The sequence below is a fragment of the Microcaecilia unicolor genome, unplaced genomic scaffold (assembly GCF_901765095.1).
Source record: "Microcaecilia unicolor unplaced genomic scaffold, aMicUni1.1, whole genome shotgun sequence".
NCBI lineage: Eukaryota > Metazoa > Chordata > Amphibia > Gymnophiona > Siphonopidae > Microcaecilia > Microcaecilia unicolor.
Genome location: NW_021963117.1, coordinates 149,626 through 174,479, shown reverse-complemented (window position 1 = coordinate 174,479; position 24,854 = coordinate 149,626). Strand labels below are relative to the sequence as shown.

The 24,854-nt window shown below is 46.0% G+C and overlaps 1 protein-coding gene across 1 annotated transcript in view; it reads right to left on the bottom strand.

Annotated features, from left to right (window-relative positions):
• LOC115458957 (uncharacterized aarF domain-containing protein kinase 1-like) overlaps window positions 1-24,854 on the bottom strand; it is a gene marked incomplete at its 3' end in the record, with an annotated part of 38,528 nt that overhangs the window by 3,579 nt on the left and 10,095 nt on the right. Inside the window, exon 3 of the mRNA XM_030188814.1 lies at window positions 22,284-22,367. Coding sequence (XP_030044674.1) covers window positions 22,284-22,367 — 84 coding nt within the window. The remainder of the gene's footprint in view (window positions 1-22,283; window positions 22,368-24,854) is intronic.

The following is a 24,854-nucleotide window of genomic DNA, read 5'->3' as shown; positions in this document are numbered from 1 at the left end:
ATATTTCAAAAATTAATTTAAAAAAAATCAATAGCTACATCTTATATTGGACCCTGAATTTCACTAGCAATCAATGTAATTGCTTCAGTCGCAGCAAAAAAACTGTCCCGTCTTTTTCAACCCAATCATCAGACTGCAGTATTTTGGACCACTCTGAATGGTCTGCATAGATTGCATCAAAATAGTCCAAACAGGGAAGAATAAATGCAGTTAAATCCTCAAATCCCAATGAGATTGAACTGTGTAACCATACAGTACAATCCAAAGGACCCTTGCAATACCCTACTAATAGGATCAGTTCATTATAACCCTGGATCCATCCCTAGCCCTAAGTTACCCACAGATATCTTAAGCGCTACTTCAACACCTCCCACCTGGATTACAACAAGTGGAGGAAAATTAGATCAAAGTTCAGAATTTCATAAATTCAATTTGAATTCTTGTTTTCTAAACCATTTATAATCGGTTCTCTCTGTTTTCATCTGTACAGCAGTTTCAGCTGTCATGGGGGACTAAACTTTAATCATCATCTACACACAAATAAAAGCACAATCCTGCTTCTCACGAATGCCCAAAACAATATTAAATATGGTGACAACACAGAGCACGGGAATCAGAGGCTGGACCCGGAAACCTTTACTGAGTTGTATGGGAGGATGATGGGAAAACAGATCCTGTGTCCCAGCCCCCTCTACAAGCCCCTCAAAAGGTTTGAGCTCTCTGAAAGAACCTCGACCTTTGGACTGGAGCCACTCTACCAAGCCTACATCTTCGAAAATCATGTCCTTGACTGCGGCTCAAAAAAAGACCACATCCCGACGCCCTAGGCTGGTCTTCAAGAAGACGAGGCACCTTAGTGTCCCCTAGACTCTGGACTAGCTAGTCCAACTCCTCACCAAACAAAAGAGAAAGATGGAAAAGGAACCTACTTAACTCAGACTTAGAAGCCGCATCCGCTGACCAGCTGCGGAGCCGAAGAGAACACCTCAATGTCACACCTAAGGTCATAGACTTAGATGAGGCCCTTAGCAAATCGCTTAAGGCATCCGCCAAAAATGCTGAGCCCATCTCAATCTTTGCCACCTCAGCGTCTATCAGGGTCAAATCATCTGAAGACCTATCCAGGACCCTCTCAGACCACCAAAAACAAGCTCAAGCTACCAAGGAACCACAGATAGCTGCCTGAACTGCTAGGGCAGAAACATCAAAACTACTCTTCAACAACGCTTCTATACAACGATACTGAACATCCTTAAGGGCACATTATTTTTCTTAGTAACCGCCGAGACCACCGCATCCACTACTGGAGACTTAAGAAAGGATTTGTCTGAATCAGGGAAAGGATAGAGATGGACCACAGACTTAGCCGGTCTAAAGGAAGAATCTGGAACATCCCACTGTGCCTGAATGATATCTCTGATATCTTGGTGAATGGAAAAGATCTTAGTTGGCTTCCTAATGCCCTCCACCAGAAGGTCCACCTTATAGCCTGCCATGGGAGCCAGATCTTCCCCATCAAAATCTAAAGTATTGGACACCAAGGAAATAAGGCTCTTGCAAATCGTCCTTACAAAAATCCAAACTGCAGAAGGGTCTTCGCCTGGGATAAAAGATTCTGTAACTGAGTCCACCGCCCCGGTGTCCTCAGAGGAGAAACCGTCCCCTAAATAATCAACCCCCTCCAAAGAAGGCATTTCCTGATCTGGTTCAGAAACCAGATCATTCCTCAAGGTCCCAGGATTCCCTAGGGCACTTAGCAGACAACCTGCCTCTCCAACCCCCCTCCCAAAAAGGCAGAAGGCGGCTTTGACATTTGCAGCATAAAGGCTTTACACATTTGTAGAACAAATTCTGGAAGAAAATCTCCCACAGACAGACCAGAATGTAAGGGTAACGATACCTCTGACTGCTCAGTGGTCCAATGCAACAGTACAGCTGGTCGCTCCTCTGCTACCAGCTGAGAGCGCAAAATGGCGGTGCTTCCCACCAAAGTTTGAGCCGGCTTTTTTTCTTTAGCTCTCGGGACAAAGCACATCGCTGCCAAAGCCGGAGTGGACCAGCATCTGCCAAACCATAGAACTGAATCCCCCGAGCACTGACGCGGCCTGCCTCAAGCTGCTTTTTTTTTTCCAAAACGGAAGCAAAGCCAGAAAGCCGCTACAGCAATAACAGCCACACTGTATAGACCAGCGGATACTGAGCTGCCCTGCTCATTCGCACCGCAAATAAATAATTGCCTAAGCAAGTGCAAGTCCTTTTCTTTTTAATCAGCTGCCTCTCCCAAGCCTAAAATCTCTCTTCCCTTGAAGAGGACTTGGGAGGTGACAAGAACCCTCCAGTCACTGAAAGATGGGCTAGTATGGGAGGACTGGGGGGGGAGGGTCTCAGCCACCCGAGTTTAGTACCCCCGAAGCACATAGAAACCCCCCGAGGACCTCAGCCTCTAATAGCCTAGTTTGACACCGGTGCACAGAAAATCAATAAAAAGAGCAAGTACTCTTTCCCAGTTAACAATAAATAGGTTTAAACCTAACATACAAACACAGGACAGAGATAGCCAGAAGAGACCAAAGGGCTCACCATCTTCCACCTGCTGGAGACTGAGACTACTGGATCTTTCTCTACCTATCAAGGACTCTTATTGGCTCTCTCTAGAGTCAGAGCTTCTCAGTCTCCACCTTCTGGAAGGCATGCACAACCCATCAGTCATATTCTGGGCCGGTCTGGAGGGACGCTATGGAAGAGGAAGTTCAGTCCATCAGGTAGGGTCCATAAGAGAAAAAGCCCTCTCCTTTATGTCAGCCATTCCCAAACTTAGGCCTTCAGGTTCACCAGATCATGTGTTTCAGGGTATGCACAATGAATGTACATGAGATACAATTTGAATATATATATAGAAAGAACCCAATTAATTAGCAGATGTGGAGGGCAATTTTAGAACTGGCCGCACAAGTGGATGTAAATAGCAGCAATTTTACAAAGGTAAGGCAGACATATATTTTCTCTTCTAAACATGTATCTAGCAGAGCTGGGCATATACGTATATTTACACCTGCTTCAGAGCAAACCTAAATATATCTGCCCAGATTTCCATGTATACTTTGCATTTTGTGGAGTATATATATAAATCCTAAACTCTGCCCAACTCAATGCTGGGAGCACCCATTTCAAAAATAGTACATAAGTATTGCCACACTGGGAAAGACCAAAGGTCCATCAAGCCCAGCATTCTGTTTCTAACAGTGGCCAATCCAGGTCGCAAATTTACCCTCCCAATCAAAGAACGCATCGCCTTCAAAATCTGCACCCTGGTTCACAAAATCATCTACGGAGAAGCCCCGAGTTACAAGACACACTTGATCGACTTACCAATTAGAAATACATCCGAATCAACACGATCTTATCTAAATCTGCACTACCCAAGCTGCAAAGGACTCAAATACAAAACAACTTACGCATCTAGTTTTTCCTACATAAGCACACAACTGTGGAACGCTTTACCAAAAGCCTTGAAAACGACGTACGACCACCTAAACTTCCGGAAATCACTAAAAACCAACCTGTTTAAAAAGCATACCCTACCGATCCAACTTAAATGCCTAATCTCTGCAACACAACCAAACTAAAGCACGTAATGGACATAACGCAACTCTTCCGTTCTCCGATTCCCTAATGTGGCTGTGCCACATGAACTTGATCTTACCATATCACCACCCTGTATTTGTTCACACCGGAGCCTGCAAAGGCCTCTCCGGTACTATGTAAGCCACATTGAGCCTACAAACAGGGGGAAAATGTGAGATACAAATGTAACAAATAAATAAATGAATACTGCTTATCCCAGAAATAAGCAGTGGATTTTCCCCAAGTCATTTTAATAATGGTCTATGGACTTTTCCTTTAGGAAGCCGCCCAAACCTTTTTTAAACCCCGATAAGCTAACTGCCTTTACCATATTCCCTGGCTTACTTTTATATATATATCTGGAGTATTGTTTTAGAAAGAGCTCCTTCCATGTGTAAAACCTTTCTAAATTTACTTCCTTTGGCTGTAATGAGAACCAGATTTGGGTGGAAGCTTAAAAACGTTTTGAAAACACTAACCAGTCCTGCCTGGCTGCAGTGACACAGATTCTATACTATCCTATCCTTTACTTCTATGCGGTTTACATAAGGGAAAGGGAAAGGGAAATGGGACTTGATATACCGCCTTTCTGTGATTTTTGCAACTACATTCAAAGTGGTTTACATATTATATAGTGGAGGAGTGGCCTAGTGGTTAAGGTGGTGGACTTTGGTCCTGGGGAACTGAAGAACTGAGTTCGATTCCCGGCACAGGCAGCTCCTTGTGACTCTGGGCAAGTCACTTAACCCTCCATTGCCTGCTGCATTGAGCCTGCCATGAGTGGGAAAGCGCGGGGTACAAATGTAAATAATAAAAAATAAAAATATACAGGTACTTATTTGTAACTGGGCAATGGAGGGTTAAGTGACTTGCCCAGAGACACAAGGAGCTGCAGTGGGAATTGAACCCAATTCAGATCAAAGTCTGCTGCACTAACCACTAGGCTATTCCTCCACTCAAGAACATTAAGATCAGGCATACCTGAGAAAGATACATATATTTTGGGCCAGTGTTGGCATTGTGATACCACCCATCACCAATGAACTCCAATATCACACTGATTTTGAACTGACGAAATGAGACTACAGATCCCATAATGCATTAGGCTGGAAACTCAAACCCCAGAATGAGTCAGAAATCTCCTAGTAGAAGCTGAAGCACTGGAAGTGCACATACTGAGGGTACAGGTGGTACCGCTGGGTAAGAGTGAGCACATGCCAGCTGTCAAAGAACAGGCAAAGTGAAACCCCATCCCTCCATCTGGCTGCCAAAGCTTTCCTATCATTTCTGCTTGGCAGCTGGTATCAGCATACTCTAGGAATAGCAATTAAACTCCTCCTACCCTCCCTAAGTGTGAAAGAGAAAGGAGGAATCAAGGCTTCCCTTAACTACATAAGTGTCTGAGGAAGGAGGACTCTCTTCCATGGTCAGGAATGCATTATAAACCAGGCTTAGTTAATTAGTTCACATGCCCACTGGGGATTTATCTTCTACAGCCAGACAGATCTGTCCTGGGGGACAGTATGAAGGAAAGAGGAATAGGCCCCTGAGACTTATTTAATTAACCGCACATATGGCCCATTATTACAGACAACAAATTATATATTTATCATTGAAAAAAGCTCTTTCATTAATTGCTGCTAATGTTCCACTATTGTGAAGAAACACAGAAATTGATGCTAGATAAAGACCCCCCCCAGGACTGTATCTGTCTGTTCTTTCTACAGTAGTGCAGCACCTGCCTGATCGCCTACAACTAAAAGGACAATGTCCATGGCTTTGACTCATGTGACAAAGGCTTCTGAAAACTGATTAAAGTACCCATGGATTGTGAAACCAGGAACACAAAAAGGTCTGCACGCACATTCCTGAATCTCCACTACCCCAGTTGTAAAGGAGTTAAATACAAATCAACTTATGCATCCTGCTTCTCCTACATTGGCACACAACTCTGGAACGCTCTACCAAATGTCATAAAAACAACGCAAGACCGGAAGGTTAAGTTGAGAGAGCTCATAGAACTGGACAAATTAACAGATAAAAGAATTGGGAGATATAATTCTGAAGCAAAAGAATGGGTACGGTTGCAGGAACTCCTGAGAGATAAAGGGAAAGAGGGAAACGGTATGACATCCTGAGGATTAAAGGAAGGGGGGGGGGGGTTGAGGGGAGAGGGAGGGGGGTGGAGGAGGGATGGGGGGAAAATGGTTTAAAATATAGATGAGCATTGTTACACTATTATGTGAAATGTAAAGTAATGTCAAGTTATAACGCAGTTGTGATATTTTGCTCTCAATAAACTTTACAAATTAAAAAAAAAAAAAAACGCAAGACCTAACAATCTTCTGAAAATTACTAAAAACCAACCTGTTCAACAAGGCTTATCACCAAGATCCTTCCTAATCACCAAGCAACGATACTCTTCCAGAACTAGATACAACCGAACTCTCTACACCTGATTTGCTTAAACCACTCTGTAAATAACGAACATTAATGTTTCTTCAACTAATCTCTCACGCCAGAAATGAGCTGATTATATAACTTACTCTATAAGTTACTTTATCATTTATGTATTTAATCAAATTCCATATTGGATTTTCACACCGAAAATGGCAATCGCCACTACGGAACACTGTAAGCCACACTGAGCCTGCAAAAAGGTGGGAAAATGTGGGATACAAATGCAACAAATAAAGAAAGAAACAGCATATGTTTTTATAGGGGAAAAGAAGATGGAGTTAGGTGAACAGAGGGGACGTGTGTGCGGTGATTTCATACTCTGCACCTCTTGCAGAATAGCGGCAACATGTTGCCCAGCTCCAGTTCTTCAATTCAGGCAGATCAAATTTTCATAGCTACTTCAACACCATATCCTTACCCCTACGTCCTACCTAAACTTGCAGCTCTTGCTGTTTACGACCGGCCTTCACCACCCCCCACTGATTGGTCATCTTCCTCTATAATTCGGACAAGGCCACCACTACATCCAACACACAGGTCTCATGCCATATCCTATTACCAAGCTTTTTAATATGCCTCAGAGCTTCCAAAACTAACAAAGCCACTGTGTAATATCTCTAGCCTCCCAGATTCCTTGAGGTTTGGGTTTTAACTCTCGTCCTCTCCCTGCATCCAGCATCTCATCCTCCTCGCTTTTCTCTCCCCACTTCCCCCTCCCTGCGTCCAGCATCTAACCCATCTCTCTCCTCCCCCTTTCCTGTAACCAGCATCTTACCCCTTCTCCCTCTTTCCTATGCCCAGCATCTTTCAAAAGGCATTTAACTAAGTACCTCATGAAAGACTCCACAGGAAATTGGAGAGTCATGGGAGAGGAGAAAGTGTCCTATTGTGGATTAAAAACTGGTTAAAAGATAGAAAACAGAGAGTAGGGTTAAATGGTCAGTATTCTCAATGGAGAAGGGTAGATAGTGGGGTTCCCCAGGGGTCTGTGCTGGGACCGCTGCTTTTTAACATATTTATAAATTATCTAGAGATGGGAGTAACTAGTGAGGTACTTAAACATGCTGATGACACAAAGCTATTCAAAGTTGTTAAATCGCAACAGGATTGTGAAAAATTACAACTTCGCCTGCACACTCTCCTACTATGAGGGCGCTCAAATTAACCAATCGTCTAGATATGGGTGCACCTGCACTCCCTTCTTCCGGAGGAACACAGCAACCACCACCATTACCTTGGAGAAGGTCCTGGGCGCTGTAGCCAGGCCGAAGGACATGGCTCGGAAATGAAAATGCTGGCTCAGTGCTGCAAAGCAGAGAAAGTGCTGGTAAGGAGGCCAAATAAGAATATGCAAATAGACCTCTTTGAGGTTGAGCAAAGTCAGAAACTCCTTCGGTTGCAGTAGCGCAATGACTGACCACAGGGTCTCCATCCAAAAATGCCGGACACACAGTGCCCTTCTTTGGTACCACGAAGCAGATGGCATAATGACCACAGCAGAGTTCCACTACCAAACAGGCGCAACTGGTCCAAGATCCAGTAAGGTTGCAAGAGTCTCTTTGACTGCCACCACTTTGGTCGTGGCTTTGCAAGAGGACTCTAGGAACAACTCTGCCAGCGGCCTGAAGAATTCTAGCTTGTATGCATTTCGCACAACCTCCAAAACCCATTCGTCTGAATTTACCCTGGCATATTTGCCCAGGAATTGTGTCCTCCTATCACCAGATAGGGATGGGCTAGGCCCCATCATTGGGGATGTGCTGCAGCTGTTGGACAGGCAGACAGGCCACCTCAACGACGCTCCCCTCGAAAGGGCTGTTGCTTAGTCTGGAAGCGAGGCTTTGAAAAGGCACCAGAACAGCCAAGACGGCAAAGTCTTGCCTCCTAGAACTGGACCTAGAGAGTCCTGCGCGAAAGACGGGCTTAGGCTTATCTTCGGGCAAACGTCGCCCTTTAGCATTCCCAAGATCCTTCACGATCTTCTCCAGGTCATTTCTAAATAGCAGCTTACCTCTGAATGGCAAGCACACCAAGAGAGACTTGGACACCGTGTCGGCTGCCCAATGCTGCAGCCAAAGCCAATGGCGAGCTGTAACCGCAAATGAAACTTCCTTAGCAGAAGCCCGAAGGACATCATACAACAGATCCGCTAGATATTCAATTCCAGCCTCAAGAGAAGGTAAACAGATGACTAGATCCTCCGGTGAGGTTGCCTTCTGAACCCAAGAAAGGCATGCCCGGGCTGCATAAGACCCGCATACAGATGCCTGCATGAACAGGGCCACCACCTCAAAGGACATTTTAATGGAAGACTCCAGCTTCCGATCCTGGGGATTCTTCAGGGCTATGCCGCCCTCCACTGGCAAGGTGGTCTTTTTAGTAACCACCGTTATTAAAGAGTCCACAGTGGGGAAACATAATAATGACTCCAATTCCCCTGCCGGGAGCGGATAAAGGCAAGACATAGCCCTCAACACCCGTATCCAAGAATCCGGCGTATCCCACTGAACTGCAATGAGGACCTTCATAGCCTCATGAATGTGAAACGTCCTGGGTGGTTGCTTAGACGGGGCGGGCATGGCTCTCTCCAAAGAGTCTGAAGAGGAAATGTTTAACACCTCTAGGCTCGGATAACAAGAGAAGGGAGCTCCTCCCTGCAGGACAGCTGTGCTGCTGTGGGTCATCACCCCCATCCGGCGCGAACTCCCCCTCTTCCAGGGAGTTCAACAGGGCCTGACGAGACCCACAATAACGCAGGTCCTTGTCCCCATCAGAGACCACGGAGGCCTCCTCCAGAAGCCGTGGGAGCTCCACCCGTGGTTATTTAGGCAACAGTGGCAGTTATAGGGTCAGAGAACCCTAACTAATATGAGCCTGAGACCCTCCCGGCCGCTTCAGCAAGAATGCCTTATGCATTAACAACACAAACTCAGGCGAGAATGGAGCATCCTCCAAGCACGTGTCCCTGAGCGCCTCCTGGGGCAGACAGAAGCCTGAAAAACGAGAAGCGGAAATGTTCCCATCCTGTGCTCCCCTCTGCCTGTGCAGTGCGAGGGGAGGGGAAATCATGGCACTCGAAAAAGGGCACAAAACAGCAGAGTCAGAGGCAGCCGTCAACAATGGCTGTGTAATATTCCCCTCAGTCGGCGCTTCTGAGGCCGCCACCACTCACGGAGAGCCTGAAAAAATGGCACCTGTCAAAGGCTGAGAAGAAAATGGGCCGGAGGTACCCGCCAAACTCTGCTCCAAAGGCACACCCTCTCCCACGTCCATGTGACCCCCGCTGTTTGAAGACAGAGAGGCCTTCGCCAGCAAGCACGCTGCGCAGGAACCCAACGCTGCTCTCTGGTTCCCATACCAGGAGCAGCGATTCGCTGTCTTGCATGGCTCCGCCATGACACGTGGCACCTGGACAACTCAACGTCCCCCAGAACACAGTCGCCGCTGCTTCACAATGCTCCAAGCGAAGCCCTACCGTTCTAACCACTGCAAAGTTACCGGCGCTCCTGCAATGCAAGATCCCAGCTGTTCCAGCTGTTGAATATTTTTTTTTTAACACTGTTGAAGGCAGGAGAGAACAGCAGAAAACAAACCTAGCAGGCAAGCACCAAAGGGGGCGATGGGCGGAGTATAGAGAGGGACCTGGCACCACTAGATGTACCCTTTTCACCAGCTACGGATACCTCAACCACAAGACAGCTCAACTTGACCAGGGGGATGGAACAGAAGCCTATCAATACAGAGCTGCAGGATATGACCATCCACCTGCTAGACTGTGTGAGGATATGAGGGTTAGAGGGAGAATGAAGGCACATGGAGGAACGAGGAGGCTCAAGAGGGAGGGAGACTGGGTAGAGAAAGGAAGGAGTCTTTTCTCCTGGGGGATTAGAGAAAATGAAAAGACTACAATTCCCAGCAGCCCCTGACTAGGTCCCAGGGTAGAAACAGGGACTTCAATCCCTAACAGCCCCCAGAGGAGATCAGGAGAAGGGAGTTGGAAAAACCTGTCCCAGAGAGCAGGATGAGGGAAGGAGTTCTGAACCTGCCCAATCAAGCAAATGGAGAGCAGCTGAGTAATGGGTGTGGGGAGGAACCTATGGACTGGCAAGGGGAAGAAAAGGAGGAAGAACTAGAGCATGAGGAGCCAATGGAGATTGCTGCTCTGACTAAACTGGAAGGAAAGGAGGTGAAACAGGAGAGGGCTGCTCGGGAGGAGAGCCTGGTAGAAGAAGGGAAAAGGTGGCTATCCCACAAGGGGAGCTGACAGAACAGGTTTACCACGGAAGGGTCATGCAGGTGGTGGTCAGGGTATAATGCTGGCCTGGTTGGGGAGGGACCCTTGCAACTCTCTCTAGGTTGATTTCTTTTTAAAGGGAGAGAGAAGGAGTGGTGGTTTTGGCCATAACTGCTACACAGTATTCTCAGTGGAGGAGGGTAGTTAGTGGGGTCCCGCAGGGGTCTGTGCTGGGTCCGTTGCTTTTTAATGTATTTATAAATGACCTAGAGATGGGAATAACTAGTGAGGTAATTAAATTCGCCGATGACACAAAATTATTCAGGGTCGTCAAGTCGCAGGAGGAATGTGAACGATTACAGGAGGACCTTGCGAGACTGGGAGAATGGGCGTGCAAGTGGCAGATGAAGTTCAATGTTGACAAGTGCAAAGTGATGCATGTGGGTAAGAGGAACTCGAATTATAGCTACGTCTTGCAAGGTTCCGCGTTAGGAGTTACGGATCAAGAAAGGGATCTGGGTGTCGTCGTCGATGATACGCTGAAACCTTCTGCTCAGTGTGCTGCTGCGGCTAGGAAAGCGAATAGAATGTTGGGTGTTATTAGGAAGGGTATGGAGTCCAGGTGTGCGGATGTTATAATGCCGTTGTATCGCTCCATGGTGCGACCGCACCTGGAGTATTGTGTTCAGTACTGGTCTCCGTATCTCAAAAAAGATATAGTAGAATTGGAAAAGGTACAGCGAAGGGCGACGAAAATGATAGTGGGGATGGGACAACTTTCCTATGAAGAGAGGCTGAGAAGGCTAGGGCTTTTCAGCTTGGAGAAGAGACGGCTGAGGGGAGATATGATAGAAGTGTATAAAATAATGAGTGGAATGGATCGGGTGGATGTGAAGCGACTGTTCACGCTATCCAAAAATACTAGGACTAGAGGGCATGAGTTGAAGCTACAGTGTGGTAAATTTAAAACGAATCGGAGAAAATTTTTCTTCACCCAACGTGTAATTAGACTCTGGAATTCGTTGCCGGAGAACGTGGTACGGGCGGTTAGCTTGACGGAGTTTAAAAAGGGGTTAGATAGATTCCTAAAGGACAAGTCCATAGACCGCTATTAAATGGACTTGGAAAAATTCCGCATTTTTAGGTATAACTTGTCTGGAATGTTTTTACGTTTGAGGAGCGTGCCAGGTGCCCTTGACCTGGATTGGCCACTGTCGGTGACAGGATGCTGGGCTAGATGGACCTTTGGTCTTTCCCAGTATGGCACTACTTATGTACTTATGTACATGAACTGCTGGGAGTTTGAGCCCTTTCTTAACTGTTGTGTTTGGGGAATTGTTTTGCCTAACTGCTGACATGAACTGTTGGGGAAGGTTTGAACCCTTTCTGAAGCTACCGTGTTTGGAGAATTACTTTGCGTACCTGCTATACATGAACTGCTGGGAGTTTGAGCCCTTTTTGAGCTACTTTGTTTGAAGAATTGCTTTGCACAACTGCTTTATATGAACTGCTGAGATTTTGAAACCTTTTGAGGTTTTTTTTTTTTTTGAATACTATGCTGTTGAACAGCTATGCTTCTTGAGAAATGCTGTGGTGGGAACTACCTTTGGAGGAGCAGCTGGCACAAAGGGATTACAATAAAGTATAATGATCTGACCTTGTGGATTGCCATGTGCTGTTTAGCAGTGGAATACAGCACACAGCTCAGCTAAAGGGCCGAGGGACTCAAGAGTCTCCCGGTGCCGGAGACTTTTCCAAGAGTTTCCCGATGGTGGAGGCCTTACAATAGAGAGAATACTGAGGTTTAGGTGGCTATGCATGACCACATGACCAAGACTGAGCTTCTTATCTTTCCCCCTAAACCAACCTCTCCTCCTCCCCCATTCTCTATTTCTGTAGATAACACTCTCATCCTTCCTGTCTCATCAGCTCATAACCTTGGGGTCATCTTCAACTCCTCCCTCTCCTTCTCTGCACATATTCAACAGACTGCTAAAACCTGTCATTTCTTTCCCTATTCGCCCTTTCCTTTCTAAGCACACTACCAGAACCTCCATCCACACTCTTATCACCTCTCGCTTAGACTATTGCAACTTGCTTCTCACAGGTCTCCCACTTAGCCATCTCTCTCCTCTTCAATCTGTTCAAAATTCTGCTGCACGACTAATATTCTGCCAGGGTCGTTATACTCATATTAGTCCTCTCCTCGAGTCACTTCACTGGCTTCCTATCCGTTTCCGCATACAGTTCAAACTCCTCTTGTTGATCTATAAGTGCATTCACTCTGCAGCTCCTCAGTACCTCTCCACTCTCATCTCTCCCTACATTCCTACCCGGGAACTCCGTTCACTGGGTAAATCTCTCTTATCTGCACCCTTCTCCTCCACTGCTAACTCCAGACTCCGTTCCTTTTATCTTACTGCACCATATGCCTGGAATAGTCTTCCTGAGCCAGTACGTCAAGCTCCATCTCTGACCGTCTTCAAATCTAAGCTAAAAGCCCACCTTTTTGATGCTGCTTTTAACTCCTAACCCTAGTTCACTTGTTCAGAACCCTTATTTTATCATCCTCACTTTAATATTCCCTTATCTCTTGTTTGTCCTGTTTGTCTGTCCTAATTAGATTGTAAACTCTGTCGAGCAGGGACTGTCTCTTCATGTTCAAGTGTACAGCGCTGCGTACGTCTAGTAGCGCTATAGAAAGTACATAAGTACATAAGTAATGCCATACTGGGAAAAGACCAAGGGTCCATCGAGCCCAGCATCTGTCCACGACAGCGGCCAATCCAGGCCAAGGGCACCTGGCAAGCTTCCCAAACGTACAAACATTCTATACATGTTATTCCTGGAATTTTGGAGTTTTCCAAGTCCGTTTAGTAGCGGTTTATGGACTTGTCCTTTAGGGAACCGTCTAACCCCTTTTTAAACTCTGCTAAGCTAACCGCCTTCACCACTTTCTCCGGCAACGAATTCCAGAGTTTAATTACACGTTGGGTGAAGAAAAATTTTCTACGATTTGTTTTAAATTTACTACACTGTAGTTTCATCGCATGGCCCCTAGTCCTAGTATTTTTGGAAAGCGTGAACAGACGCTTCACATCCACCTGTTCCACTCCACTCATTATTTTATATACCTCTATCATGTCTCCCCTCAGCCGTCTCTTCTCCAAGCTGTATAGCCCTAGCCTCCTTAGTCTTTCTTCATAGGGAAGTCGTCCCATCCCCGCTATTATTTTAGTCGCCCTTCGCTGCACCTTTTCCAATTCTACTATATCTTTCTTGAGATGCGGCGACCAGAATTGAACACAATACTCAAGGTGCGGTCGCACCATGGAGCGATACAACGGCATTATAACATCCTCACACCTGTTTTCCATACCTTTCCTGATAATACCCAACATTCTATTTGCTTTCTTAGCCGCAGCAGCACACTGAGCAGAAGGTTTCAGTGTGTTATCGACGACGACTCCCTGATCCCTTTCTTGGTTCGTAACTCCTAACGTGGAACCTTGCATGACGTAGCTATAATTCGGGTTCTTTTTTCCCACATGCATCACCTTGCACTTGCTCACATTAAACATCATCTGCCATTTAGCCGCCCAGTCTCCCAGTCTCATAAGGTCCTCTTGTAATTTTTCACAATCCTGTCGCGATTTAACGACTTTGAATAACTTTGTGTCATCAGCAAATTTAATTACCTCGCTAGTTACTCCCATCTCTAAATCATTTATAAATATATTAAAAAGCAGCGGTCCTAGCATGGACCCCTGAGGAACCCCACTAACTACCCTTCTCAGAAGTTCTCTCTATCTCCACCTGTTGGTAGATGGACATAACCCACAAGTCTATGGACTGATCTGTGGGACGCTATGGAATACTGATTTTGTGAATAAGTTTCTTCAGTCCACCAAGTGATCATTGCTTCTCAGGACAAATTTTAAGAAACTTTTTCACTCCAAAATATTTTGTTTGTCTGAGAAATGTTATTATGTGCTTATCTTCTAGTGAAAAACCCATGCTGGCCAACTATAAATAATGGTATCATAAGTGTGTCATGATTTCCAAAGACTATTTATCATGCTACATCATTTTATTGCTCTATCACAGGATTATTGGTGAGCCAAATGTTGTACTGTATTTCTTATAGAGCAAAATAGAAGCAGCCCTGTTATTATGACACACACACAGGCAGGAAGATATATCGACTGTATATTCCTTCCTATGCTAGGCCTGTTACTAAGGCCTACGCCTGACATTGCTCTATTTGGTTCTCACATGTTAGCCTACTAACTCAGCATCTTCTGTAACAATCAATGCTTTCTCAGGAGCTGAGAACAGACACTTCACAGATGCACATTTGGCTGCAGCTGAGTGCGCCTTTCACATAATGTGGATAGAACCTTGGCATGTGCTGAGAGACTGAGGATACAGTAAACCTAATGTTTCAGTCTTGGGGTGAGAGGACACAAGGTTATTGTTCTATGTATTTTTTTGCTTTGTGACTAACTACACACTGTGCACGCAGAACTGATAAGTAATTAGCCAATAACTACCTCATGTCCACGTGAAATACGCGTTGGGAGAGAGTGATAGAATACAGGAACAATCCATATATGGCACTGGCTACTTTCTGCTTTGCTGCTTCTAGTTTATGGGAAATCACATGATTTGGGAGAAAACGAAACTTACTAATGGTATATATGTGATAGCTGAGAGAGGTGTTAGCTGAGCAATCTTTGTTATTCAGTGATTGAGTCTGGCGTTGCTGTCTGACAACCTGCTCCAGAGAGAGAACAATTATTTTGTATATTGGCTCTGTGAGATACTAATAAAGATAATTACTGGTTGCGCCCAACTGAGTCTAAGTTTTCGCTCTTATTTCTCAGCCTACGAGGCTGAAATGTTTCCCCTCACTGGGGGGGGGGGGGGGGGGGGGGGGGGGGGGCAAAGGGATTGGGAAAACACACAACAAACACAGGACCAGGAGGAACCTGCCATCTAGAGTGGAGAGCCCGTCATGGGAACACTTCCAGGATGATACCCAACACCTTACATCCAAACTACATGCCAAGGCCTTTTCCAAACAACAGCACTTCAGCCACAGGCGTTTCCAAGGGGGGAAAGGAGACATTGAAGAAATGCTTTGCACTTAGCTTATTGTCTAATCCTTTGGTTCTGTGGTCAGGAGGGACTTATTTGTGCACTTTTATCTTCATCTGTTCTATTGATGCCGCTTCCCTGTTTGAAATGCCTCCTTTTCTCTGACCAGCTCTTTACTTGCTAGGAATTCATGTGTTGAGATTCCAAAAGCTGCCTCTTTAAATCTGACCAGGTCAAGGTAAATATGACCGACAAGCTATGGGATACAATTAAGACTGGCTGTAGCACTGCCTGCCCTCTAGTGAATATCACAGGATGAAAAGAACTCCTGGAGGTCTGAAGGTGAGAAATCAGATCTATTGCTTGATTTAATGTTGCTGATTATTAAGGATGCCGGTAAAGAGCTGGCAAAAAACACACTGGGAAAATCTCCAAGATGAGTTTGGTGTAAAGGAATAATCAGGCATATTTCTGAAATTGAACACCGACTGAAATCGAAATTTAAAAATTACAAGGAGGGCAATTCTATAAAGTGATGGCTAAATTAAGGAGGCGCAGTGGAGAACGTTTAGTGCCAGTTCTGTAATGGTACTGAGCTGTGCCCAACTTGTTCTGTGCAAAGCAGCTTTGGCCTGCTGAAACTTAGGTCAATGGCTGGCGTAAGTTGCTGCGTCTAAGTACACCATAGGATAAGTGACACACCCATGACACACCCATTTTCCACTATGATGGGGTGTGTAACTCATCACGAAAATCAGGGAAGCCCACAGAAGAAACACTGACTGCAGAATTTAAGCCCCAAAAGAGTTCATAAGTGTTGCCATACTGGGACAGACCGAAGGTCCATAAGCCCAGTATCTCGTTTCCAACAGTGGCCAATCCAAGTCACAAACACCTGGCAAGATCTCAAAACAGTACAATACAATTTTATGTTGCTCATCTTACAAATAAGCAGTGGATTTTCCCCAAGTCCATTTTAATAATGGACATTTTAACAGTGGAGTGCCACAGGGATCTGTACTGGGACCAGTACTATATTTATAAACTAGTAAAAAAAGGCACGTTTCTTAAAGAAATGAAATGGGCGCTAGCAAGGTTTTCCTCAGAGTATGTATGTTTGAGAGAGTGTGTGTGAGAGTGTGAATGTGCGAGTGTGTGTGTGTGACACACAGAGAGTGAGACTGGGTGCGAGTGTGTCTGTGAGAGAGTGCGTGTGTGAGATTGAGAGTGTGTGCTAGGGGCCCTCCCTCCCTCCCAGTTCCAGTGTCCCCCCTCCCTCCGTGTTCCAGGGTCGTCGTCCCCCCTCCCTCTGAGTTCCAGGGTTGTCCCCCTCCCCCCGAGTTTCACAGTCCCCACTCCCCTCCCTCCAAGTTTCAGGGTCTCCCTTCCTCCGAGTTTCAGGGTCCCCCTCCCTCCCTCCGAGTTTCAGAGTCCCCCTCCCTCCCTCCGAGTTTCAGAGTCCCCCTCCCTCCCTCCTCCCTCCCAGGTTCAGTGTCCTACCTCCCTCCTTCCCTCCCAGTTCCAGGGGCCCCCCTCCCTCCCTCCCTTCCTACCTCCGAGTTTCAGGGTCTCCCTTCCTCTGAGTTTCAGGGCCCCCCCTCCCTTCCTCCGTGTTTCAGGGTCTCCCTCCCTCCCTCCCTCCGAGTTTCAGGGTCCCCCTCTCTCCCTCTTCCCTCCCAGGTCCAGTGTCCCCCCTCCCTCCTTCCTCCCTCCCTCCCAGTTCCAGGGGCCCTCCTCCCTCCCTACCTCCGAGTTTCAGGATCACCCTCCCTCCCTCCCTCCCAGTTCCAGGGTCGTCGTCCCTCCCTTCCTCCCTTCCAGTTCCAGGCCCCCTCCCCCCGATTTTTAAAAGTCATCTTCACTTACCAAGTCAGGGTTACGGTGGCGGCCAGCAGCGGTAAAATGTGTGCAGGCTCAGCCCTCTCTCTTTCTCAGCTGTGGTCCCGCTCTCATTTCCTGTTTCCACAAGGGCGGGACCACTGCTGAGAAAGAGAGAGAAGGGCCGAGCCTGCATGCATTTTACCGCTGCTGCCGGCCGCCGAAACCCTGACTTGGTAAGTGAAGATGACTTTTAAGAATCGGAGGGAGGGGGCCTGGAACTGGAAGGGAGGGAGGGAGGAAGGGAGGGACGACGACACCCTCATGCATGTGACGTGTCCTTCCCTCTCACTGTTCTGCCCTCGACGTCATCACGTTTTGATGCGAGAGCGGGACAGAGAGAGATGGTGACAGACTGACGAACCTTACGAACGCTTCACTGCAAGTGTGCCAAGGTCAGCTTCAGAACGTTGGAGGTGCTTTTTATTATAGTAGATGATATAGAAATCGGAACGAGTGAAATGATCAAATTTGCAGATGATACAAAACTATTCAAGGCTGTTAAAACACGTGTGGACTGTGAAATATTGCAGGAAGACCTTAGGAAATTGGAAGACTGGGCATCCAAATGGCAGATGAAATTTAATGTGGACAAATGCAAAGTGATGCAGATTGGAAAGAATAATCTGAATCATAGTTACCTGATGCTAGGGTCCACCTTGGGGGTCAGCACTCAAGAAAAAGATCTAGGTGTCGTTGTAGATAATATGCTGAAATCTTCTGCTCGGTGTGTGGTGGTGGCCAAAAAAGCAAACAGGATGCTAAGAATCATTAGGAAAGGGATGGTGAATTAGAACGAAAATACTAAAATGTCTTTGTATTGCTCCATGGTGCGATCACACCTTGAGTATTGTGTTCAGTTCTGTTCACCGTATCTCAGAAAAGATATAGCTGAATTAGAAAAGGTTCAAAGAAGAGCGACCAAAATGATAAAGGGGATAGAACTCCTCTCATACGAGAAAAGGCTAAAGAAGTTAGGGCTCCTCAGCTTGGAAAAGAGATAGATGAGGGGAGATATGATTGAGGTCTATAAAATCCTGAGTGGTGTAGAATGAGTAGAAGTAAATCAATTTTTTACTCGTTCCAAAAGTACAAAGACTAGGGGACACTCTGTAAATCAGAGGCCATGGCAAGGTGCAAACCCTCCATATTTCTAGTTTTCATTTTAGTATAGCCATCTTGCATTTCTTGAGCTGGGAGCACACCTGAAATTGCAAGACAGCTAGAAATGTGGGCTTTTTTCTGATAACTACCCTTCTAAGGCTGTAGAAATTTGTGGTTTGACATTTGGCCTATGCTAACCTGTGATAAGTTTTATTTGTCAGCAACCAAGAGCAAGAGACTCCTATGACTAAGAACACCTGCAGTATCCAGATAAACAATCAACAGGAGAAGTAAGTGGGTTTGGGTGAAATTGTGGCTTCAGCAAGAGGGTGTGGGCCCTATCATGGTAACTAGGCATAACAAGGACATAGGTCAACAATTATCTATTAAAAAAAAAACGTATGCTTATGTACATGACAGCAGGGGCGTATCTGGACACTGGCAGTAGGGGGGGCCAGAGGGAGGGGGCACATTTTAGCCCCCCCGGCACCACCAACCCACCCTCCCCCGCCATTGCCAGAGCCCCCCCTGCCACCGACTCCCCCCCCGCCATTGCCAGAGCCCCCCCTGCCACCAATGACTCTCTCCACCTCCTCTCCCGCCGCCAACCCTCCCCCGCTGACGTTGTTTACCTTTGCTGGCGGGGGACCCCAACCCCCGCCAGCCGAGGTCCACTTCCGCCTGCTTTTAAAAATAATTCTTCAGCTGGCGGGGGACCAACGTACAACGTGATGCGACGTCAGACTCCAAATCAACAGCGTACAGCATGGCCACGGACGGAGGAGGACGACGAACCAGAACTTTGAAGACCTCGGCGGCTGGCGGGGGTTGGGGTCCCCCGCCAGCTGAAGAATTATTTTTAAAAGCAGGCGGAAGTGGACCTCGGCTGGCGGGGGTTGGGGTCCCCCGCCAGCAAAGGTAAACAACGTCAGCGGGGGAGGGTTGGCGGAGGGAGGGGGCCAGGGTGAAATCTGCAGGGGCCCAGGCCCCTGTGGCCCCACGCAGATACGCCCCTGCATGACAGGCCTTAAACTGTCCACACAATAATGGAAGTAATGAGAACAGTTGGAAGATGGTAGAAAGTGCTGGAACAGGACTCACCAAAAAAGGAAATAGAATGTTCTGGAAAGATGTATATTCATTAGGTAGGAAGGATAATTAAGATAATAAAGAGGGGAAAAAGATATAAAAGAGGAAACAGAACTGAGGATGAGAAGCCTGTGTCTACACTAGCAGGTTGACATAATGACAGCTCCTAGGGAAAGCTCTGTTTTTATTTGCTACATATTATACTCTATTGTTTTTTTTTATTTTCTCTAATATCTGAATAATTGCTTATTGGCTTCTTTGAATAAACATTTGTTCAGTCTAATATTTATTTAGTAGCCAGAGGTTTTCTTGCCTGGGGTTCTGCCTGGTGGGAGGGAACATTTCTCAAGGGTCCACCCTCCAGGAGAGCTTCGGAAGGCTACTCCTGTCTCCGAGGCAAGGACAGGAGTGTGCAACTCAAGGAAGTTGCACTGAAATACTTTTAAAACAAATAGGAGGAAATATCTTTTTCACTCAACAAATAGTTAAGCTCTGGAAATCTTTGCCGGAGGATGTGGTAACAGCAGTAAACATATCTCTCCTAATTGCACCCTTCTCCTCCATCGCTAACTCCAGACTCCGTTCCTTTTATCTCACAGCACCTTATGCCTGGAATAGGCTTCCTGAGCTGTTATGTCTAGCTCCATCCCTGGCCGCCTTCAAATCCGGGCTAAAGGCCTACCTGTTTGATGCTGCTTTTGACTCCTGACTTTTCACTTGCTCGTAACCTTTATCTTGTCTTCCTCTCTTCAATAGTCCCTTCCCTATATGTCCTTCTATCTGTCCTACCCTTATCCTTACTGGTCCTGTCTGTCTGTCCTGATTTAGATTGTAAGCTCTTTTGAGCAGGGACTGTCTTTTCTTCATGTTCAATTGTGAAGCGCTGCATACGACTGGTAGCGCTATAGAAATGATTTATAGTAGTAGTAGTAGTATATCTGGGTTTAAAAAGGTTTGGACAAATTCCTGGAGGAAAAGTCCATAGTCTGCTATTGCGAAAGACATGGGAAGCAACTGTTTGCCCTGGGATTTGCAGTATGGAGTGTTGCCACGATTTGGGTTTCTGCCAGGTACTTGTGACTTGGCTTGGCCACTTTTTGGAAAACAGGATACTGGGCTAGATGGACCATTGGTCTGACCCAATATATGGCTACTCTTATGTTCTTATGACTTTTCCTTTAGGAAGCTATCCAAACCCCACTAAGCTAACTGCTTTTACTACATTCTCTGGCAATGAATTCCAGAGTTTAATTATATGTTGAGTGAAGAAATATTTTCTCCGATTCGTTTTAAATGTACTACTTTGTAGCTTCATTGCATGCTCCTAGTATCTTTGGAAAGAGTAAACAAGTGATTCACGTCTACCCGTTCCATTCCACTCATTATTTTATAGACCTCTATCATATCTCCCCTTGGCCATCTTCTCCAAGCTGAAGAGCCCTAGCCAATTTAGCCTTTCCTTATAGGGAAGTCACCCATCCCCTTTATCATTTTCATCGCCCTTCTCTGTACCTTTTCTAATTCCACTATATCCTTCTTGAGATGCATTGACCAGAATTGCACACAGTATTTGATGTGCGGTCAAACAATGGAGCAACACAAAGGCTATGAAGGAGGCGGGAACCACAGAATTAAAACCTCAACAGAGGGAGCTGGATGGGAAGTCAGTCACAGAAGCTGGAGGCTTAGAGTCTCAGCAGGGAGACCTGGGAGAGAACACAGTCCTGGCCAATGAGACAGAGTGGAAGCAGAAGGAGGAAGAGTCAACAGTGGTATAAAAGAGGAGACAGGAGTGAAGCTCGGTCTCCGTTGAGAGACTGAAGAGTGTTGAGCTCCTGGCCAGAAGACCTGCAAGCCTGAGAAGGTACAGACATGTCTTGCTATTTTCCTGTCTTTCAACTGAGACATTAAGACTGAATGTGAATTATTTGGTCTAAATCGGAACTGTTTTTGTTGTTACTGCCTGTCAGTGAGAGGATGTATCCCTGAAGGAGGAATAGGTTCCAGGAGATATGAGGGTGGTGGCAGGCAGGCTAGCAAGCCTGGCCTTTGTTTTTTTATTTTTCGTTTCTGATTAACTGGAAACATTTTCTTGAATGAAGTGAACTCTGAGGATTGTTGCCATAAGTGTTTTGTTTGTTTGTTTTGGACCTTGATGTGAACTGCATAACACCCAACTGTTGGCCAGCTGGAGGATATTCACAGACAGTTACCTCCAAAAGGACTCCAGAGCAGAAGACACATCACATCCACCCACAGGTACAGCCTACTTTTCATTACACACTACGCAAGCTGCGCACCAATTTTATAGCATAGCAGTAAACATTTACATGCATATGAGCCAATTAATGGTGCCAACAGCACGCAGAAGCACCACTGTGCTATAAACAGAATTGCTTTTCAAGGACCTCGGGCCCTGAGGTGAGAGCTTCGGTGACTGTAGCAGTAGACAGGTTTATACTGTCATATACGACAATACACTACTGTCCCATGCCTTAAAAGCCTGAATTTTGTACAGAACAGAGCCAACAGGAGGGTCTAGCAGCAGACTAAGCTCTCTCATTCTATCGGCTGTTCCTTAATAGAAATCAGAAGATAAGTATTGTCTTCAAAAACCAGTATACAGACAGAACCAGTAGAAACGCAGGTGCTCGTTTAGCTGGATGTGTCCGGCAGGCTGTGCGGAGGGACCCAGGAAGTGGATGCCTGAGCAACAGCTATTTCACGGTATACAGTAGAAGTTAATGAATGCACAGGTTGAGCGAGACTGCAAGGTAACAACTGAGATACTAACCTGTGATTTGAGGTCATCGTAAGCCTGCGTTCCATAGGGGACACTCCTAAGTGAGGTGAGGTAGTCATAGCTGATAGCAGCAGTCTGAGGAAGAAAAGATGGGGTTTGTCCATGAGAGCTTCCCGAGAAACTGAGAGCATACAGGTGCTAACAATGAATTAATCGGACATTAAATCTAGACTCTCGCCCGGGGAGAATGTTTTTCCCCTCCCTGTATTGTGTGTCGGATATCAATCAGGGGAATCTTGTTGGGTTGAAATGTGACAGCACCACCTGTTCTTACTCTGGTCCCCCCCCCCCCCATTCCAACTTACCACACTCACTAGCAGCATTCTTACTCTATATTCCACTCTCCTCAAATTGTAGTGTCTTGCTTTTCAGCCTTCTGAATAAGAACGATGATACTGGTGGAAAATATTATACCCTGCTTTCTCTTAAAATGCAACACCCTTATTCACTAAACATATCCCCCAGCTCTGAACCACATCTGCTGGTTGTGAGCTGATCGACACTGAAAGCTCCTAAGAAGTGAGTAAATACAACAGTAGCCAGAGCTGAACTTGGCAATGCTGTTAACACGCCTAGATTTAACCCCTACATTAATTCAGCTATTTCTCTGCATGTGCTCTGTACTCTTCTGTGCAAATCCAATCTCAGAATAGTCTAGAGCTTGTAGCTTTCTTGTTCGACTAAAAACTGACAATCGAGAAAACCTGCCTCACATTCTAAAACGCTTGCTGCAGGCAAAGAGATGTTTCTGCATAATATCTAAAACTCAGTCTCTGCTCTGGAATAATAACCCCATTCCACTTTTCACCCTGACTCTTTTGACATGGTTCATATTCTTCTCCCTTGCTAGAAGCTCTACCCCACTCAGGTCTACAAAATAATGAGTGGGGTACAGCGGACAGATGTGAAGCGTTTGTTTACGCTTTCTAACAATAATAGAACCAGGGGACACAAGATGAAATTAGAATGTGGTAGGTTTAAAACAAATTGGAAAAAGTTTTTCTTTACTCAGCGTGTGGTTAGACTCTGGAACTCATTGCCGGAGAAGGTAGTGACGGCAGCTGGCCTTGCCGAGTTTAAAGGGGGTCTGGACAGATTCCTGAAGGAAAGGTCCAATGGTCGTTATTAAATTTTGGGTTTTTGCCAGGTTCTTGGGGCCTGGATTGGCCGCTGTCAGAGACAGAGTGCTGGGCTTAATGGACCTTTGGTCTTTTCCCAGCGTGGCAGTGCTTATGTACTTATGACATCATAGTACCACAGGCACTCACCAGCAGACGTGGAAGTAGTAGAAGAAGACAGAAAATATTACAACATTCTCCATTTAAAACATGACTGTACTAACAGTCTGTCACAGCTAAACATGGCCATTATACCTTGTCTTGTCTATTTATCTCAACTTCATTTGTTCTTTCAGTTGTCTATTAAGATGTTTCATTGTACTGTGGGAACAGCATGACCATGGTATCTGTTATTTGAATGTACTAAGGTGTTTCACTGGTATCATGGTGACTCATATCTATATTCATAGGAACATTCGGCCATGCTGCCCATTATGATATCTTTTGTGGAGGAGTAGCCTTGTGACTAGTGCAGTGGACTTTGATCCTGGGGAACTGAGTTCGATTCCCACTGCAGCTCCTTGTGACTCTGGGCAAGTCACTTAACCCTCCATTGCCCCTGGTACAAAATAAGTACCTGAATATATGTAAACCGCTTTGAATGTAGTTGCAAAAACCTCAGAAAGGCAGTATATCAAGTCCCCTTTCCACTTCCCCTTATGACATCACAATATCAGAAGTGAGCCAAGTATCGGGCAATCAAGCCATTGTGACATCACTGATGAGGTTGGCTCTTATTGGTGGAATGAGTGGAGGAGTAGCCTAGTGGTTAGTGGACTTTGATCCTGGGAAACTGAGTTCAATTCCTACTGCAGCTCCTTGTGACTCTGGGCAAGTCACTTGCCCCTGGTACAAAATAAGTACCTGAATATATGTAAACCACTTTGAATGTAGTTGCAAAAACCTCAGAAAGGCGGTATATCAAGTCCCATTTCCCTTCCCCTACTGTACTGACATGTATCCCTATTTCTGATATATGATTATGTTAGTGCTGTTAAATATTTATATTTCTGATACTATTTCATGATATTCCTATTACTAATGGATGAACAACAATAAAACTTGCCTCAGAAAGTATAAAATGATCAAGCAACAAACATGGAATGTGATCAGTGGCATAACAAGGGGGGGGCGGTCCGCCCTGGGTGCTGCGCGCCTGTTGGCCGAGTCCGCTCGTTCCCTCCCTGCTGCTCCCTCTGCGCGGAACAGGTTACTTCCTGTTCCAGGGCAGAAAAAGCAGCAGGGAACGAGCAGACTTGGAGCCGACAGGCGCGCAGCACCCCCCCTCCCCCAGCAGGTAAAAATGCACCCGGGGGGGGGGGGGGGCGCATCGGCGATCCACCCCGGGTGTCAGCCAGCCTAGGAACGCCACTGAATGTGATAAATGCTCTTTGCAAACTTCACACAACAGATTTACCTCAAAACATCCTGTATAGAAATGAAA